Here is a 4,326-nt window from a genome sequence, read left to right as displayed (position 1 = left end):
TCAGGGAGGATTTATTGGGAAATGCCGGACCTGGCTGTTCTTCCATTACATCCTAACATAAATTACAGCAAACTCGGGCTAATAAATAATAAAATGGCGAGATAAATATTGACACACAATAATAATAATAATAAACAAAAATGTTTAAAACCTAACCACAGATTAAATGTTATCATTAGATTTAATCTGTGACCTAACCTAAAATAACCTATTGACATTTCAAGGTATTGAATGTGACAACGTCAAATCGGTCAGATCACAGTAGGCGCAGCGGCGAACTGTCATGTGTTGTCAAATGTGGCGTCCCTTTTGTTGATGTTTGTGTTTATGTTGAACATTCCGGGGTTTTTCACTGTTTTAACTGAAAATTACCATAAAATCGAAATTTGTCTTTGAATTTATTAACATACAGGTCGTTTCTATTATTTCGGGTGTTTTTATCAAATTTAAAAATAGGCCTCTGCTCTATATTATAGGGACTGGCACGCATGTGTCCTAGCGTAGCCCAGCGGAAGAAAATCGATAGATAAAGGGCTTGAGCGGTTAATTGCCGGCTTTTTTACGAAAAAATCCATAAATAAGGGTGAGTTTACTTCTATCTATTATGATTATAATGTTTTCATCTTATAGAATTTAACAATCATTCTATATAAGCAGAATCTTTATATAATTCCTCTTAGTTCTTTCACCCAATCACAACAACAAAGGTTCATTGTCATTTGAGGCATAAAATCCATATTCATTCAAAATTAGGCAAAACACAATAGGTCTTAAAATGTTGTTATTTATTTTTATTTTTTAATTTATCAAACATTGTCTAACAAGAAATTCCTAGTAATAAGACAACTTATGCTTGAAAAAAATAAAAACTACATAGGTACTTTAGGTAGCTTAATGCCATGTAAAAAACTTGAGGCTGTTGTTCCATCATTGCCATTGGGAAATGAGACCCATTGGGAAAAAGCCCTAAGCTTTGATAAACTTCTACAGGAATTCCACAATACTCTATAACGGTTATATTTCCATTCATTCCTTCCAGGCCTTGGAAGTCGATTTCATATTACAAGCATTTCAGGAATTAGGTAGTTCCTTTCAGGTTTTTGAAGCCAAAAAAACCAAGAGGTTTTTTGGGTTATTAGGGTATCCTGAACTTGTGTATTAATTTCTTTTATATTCCAGGCATTTGAGTAGCAATTTTCATATTATTTCAGGTATTATTGTGATTAACTTTTTTTTTCTCGATAATTTTCAAGAACATAATCCAAGATCCCTGGACTCTCATTTATGTAAACAGTCTGGTAAACTTTCAGAAGGGTGGTGACATATGAACCTCCAAATTTTAAAGATTCTGGCATCGGTGAGACACAGTCAGATATGGAGAGGTGGTTTTTGGTAAATAAATATTATCTTCGTACAGCAAAAACTCAATCTATTAACTTTAGCCTCTGAAGCATAATTTTGAACCAAATATTGCCAATAGAGTGTGTTTCTTGGGTTGGGTTTGGACCAACATGACTCGGAGCTTAGTAAAAAGTTGTCAAAACCAATTTATTTTATTTCCAACACATTTTACGTAGAGTATAAATGTAATTACATGAAGGAGGGATGGCAAATAACAAGGGATAAAATACACTTACACACAAATCTAGCTCAAAAAAGTAACAGAAACAAAAGCAATTACCTACCTACCCTACACACTAAGCAAATGAGGTAGAACCAGGCTAAAAGCAAGACCTCAAATGCCAACAAGGTCAACATTATAGTTTATCCAAAATAACTTGCATTCTCTCATCATTATATTGATTGGTGAGCAAGCAACTTCACCAAGCACAAATAATCCTCTGTAATAAAACCTTAAATTGATTATAGAAACAGGGAAGTTATTGATATTTAAAGAATGAAATACCTTTGCAGTTGAAGCTGTTTTTCAACAAAACTAATTGGATTTTTAATCCTTGCTCAAATTCAAAACTCTCGAGCATGCTTCTGTAAGTATGGGTAAGCATTATGCTTTCTAACAAATAAGTAGCTGGAAACAAGTTATACAATTTTACTATACTATCTAACTGTTTTAAATGATTTGTGTTCCTATTTATAAATCCACTCATACTTAGATGTTCGCCATAATATGATGACTTCATAAAGTTCTTCTTATTCGGAGTTTCTCATCTTGTGTTCCTTTAAAGTCCCTACTTACAGCCTATCATGGTTATTTCACCTCAAAAATCACTTATGCCATTCTAGAACGGGTTCATTATGCTCATACCAACAAGACCTTTGGCTTACAGAGGAATTGTGTCAGAATTCTGGAAATTCTGTGATACAGAAATGATTGCCATCAGAGTGTCTATTCTATGTAAGGATAAATCCTAATATTATTACTACCCATGGATCCATTCATTCATTCATACCTGACCCATAACTATGCTACCTTGGCTCCAGAGTTATTGAGACTTTCCCGAGGCATGACTCTTTTTTAAAACAATAAACCATTTGATAACTTTGATGAATTTGTAAACAGTAATAAGGATATCATCTTTGTAACATCTTTTATCTGTCTTGGTTATTGTGTTTTAAATGCTCATGTAAAAAAAATTAAATAGTATTTTTTTAGTCTAGTATCCAATTCTAATTATAATTTTAAGTTTTCTTTTGACTTACTTACTACCATAAACCAATCTGAGGGTTTTTCTAGAGAAAATGAGTCAAACTGACCCATCCCAGAAGTCACCTCCCCCCAATATAACTGAGGACAAGAAGAGTATCCAAGAGGAGGAAAGAGAAAAAATCTTAAATATAGAAAACGAACAGAAGACTATGGCATCCAGTGTTATTGGTAAACATACAAATAAAATATGTAAAAAAAGGTTTTAATTCAATGTTGTTGTATTGGCAGAAACCTCGGACGAAAAGAAGCCAAAAGAGATAAAAGAAGGTATGGAAGTGAAACCGAAGAAAATCCCTATAGGTGGCATTCAGATGCCTGGATTTTTCACCCGAAGCAAATCCAAGGAACAGTGCAAGGTACATTCACATAGAAAATTTAAAATAAATTTAATTTTTTGAGCATTATAGGAGGACGATCAAATTGAGGGCACCGAACTGATTGAGCAGGACAAAAGTGAAAAAAAAGAGGACAATTCTGCTTTGGCTACAAAAATTAAACTGCCCAACCCGTTTAAAAAAACCAAACCCAGTGATCCTGAAGAAGGTACCACAAAGAACTATTTATCTATTTATTTTCAACTCTCATATTAATACATTCAAAATGAGTTATATACAGACTAAACAACATATATACAATATATAATTAACTATTAACTATATAAATACATCTTACATTACTTTTCATTCATTTTAGGTGATAAGGCTGTAGAACCGAAAGACAAAATAAAACTTCTAGACACCATAAGAATGCCCTTGGTCTCCGTATTTCAACGTATGAAACGGAATTCGGAGTCTCAAAATTTGACTACTAACAGTCAAGCAGGGTTGGCTTCATTGGAAACTTTAGACGAGAAAAGTGCCAACGAGAAGGACGACATGAAAAACGTAAATTTGAACGAGAAAAAGGATGACGAAAAACATGCGGAACAAGAGGACGTCAACTGGATGGAAAAATTGAAAGGATACAAAATCGCCATCGGTAAGTGCGGTTTTGCTAAACGGTTTCATAGATTCACAATTTTGGGGCATAACTATATTATTTGTAATTCTGCCTTTAAAGTGGAAAGAGAGCATGAGCTTATTAAGTTGAATTTTTCAGAGTTTAACAAAAATACACCCTGATAGGCAAATGAATTTTTCTTCAATTCTATGCAGTGGTATTTAAATATTATGTTGTTTCTTAGGCTGTGACTATATGAATCTTGTCTTACTGTGAAATAATTTGAAAGCTATTTAGGGTGAACTTGGTCAGTTCTCAAAACTGACCAACATGTAAAGCTGCTACCGTGGTTAACGTCGGCAAATTTGGAAAACAAATCTGAAAGAGGTGTTTTAAGCTAATTGAATATTGTTCTTTATTTCAAGAGTGAGGTAACTGTTGCAGTAATCTATCTCTATAAGAATTCATTTGACATTATTGGGCTAATTATATTTAAATTGATACAAGCAGGATAATTTTTTTATTGATGTGTACTTGAAAGTTTAACTTGACCTCATCAAAAATGACACTAAGATTCTTTATGCTGAATAAGGGAAAGGCTGTTATTTATATGTAAACTAGTAAAATTAAATTAACGAAATTTATTTTTTTTATTGTATCACAATTTTTGAATAAGTATGTGCTCCTATCATCTGATTCAAAATCTTGAAAACTAGCAG

General features: G+C 32.9%; 1 protein-coding gene across 1 annotated transcript; it reads left to right on the top strand.

Annotated features, from left to right (window-relative positions):
• Positions 1 to 338: 338 nt before the first annotated feature.
• LOC126749506 (neurotactin-like) lies at positions 339 to 3,646 on the top strand (the record flags this gene model as incomplete). Its single annotated transcript, XM_050459204.1, has 5 exons — positions 339 to 583; positions 2,698 to 2,836; positions 2,897 to 3,024; positions 3,076 to 3,211; positions 3,362 to 3,646. Coding segments are annotated over exons 2-5 (685 nt in total), but the record flags the coding sequence as incomplete, so codon positions are not given.
• Positions 3,647 to 4,326: the final 680 nt, after the last annotated feature.

This window comes from Anthonomus grandis, unplaced genomic scaffold (assembly GCF_022605725.1).
Source record: "Anthonomus grandis grandis unplaced genomic scaffold, icAntGran1.3 ctg00000121.1___fragment_2___debris, whole genome shotgun sequence".
Taxonomy (NCBI): Eukaryota; Metazoa; Arthropoda; class Insecta; order Coleoptera; family Curculionidae; genus Anthonomus; species Anthonomus grandis.
This window is presented reverse-complemented; position numbering and strand designations above follow the sequence as displayed.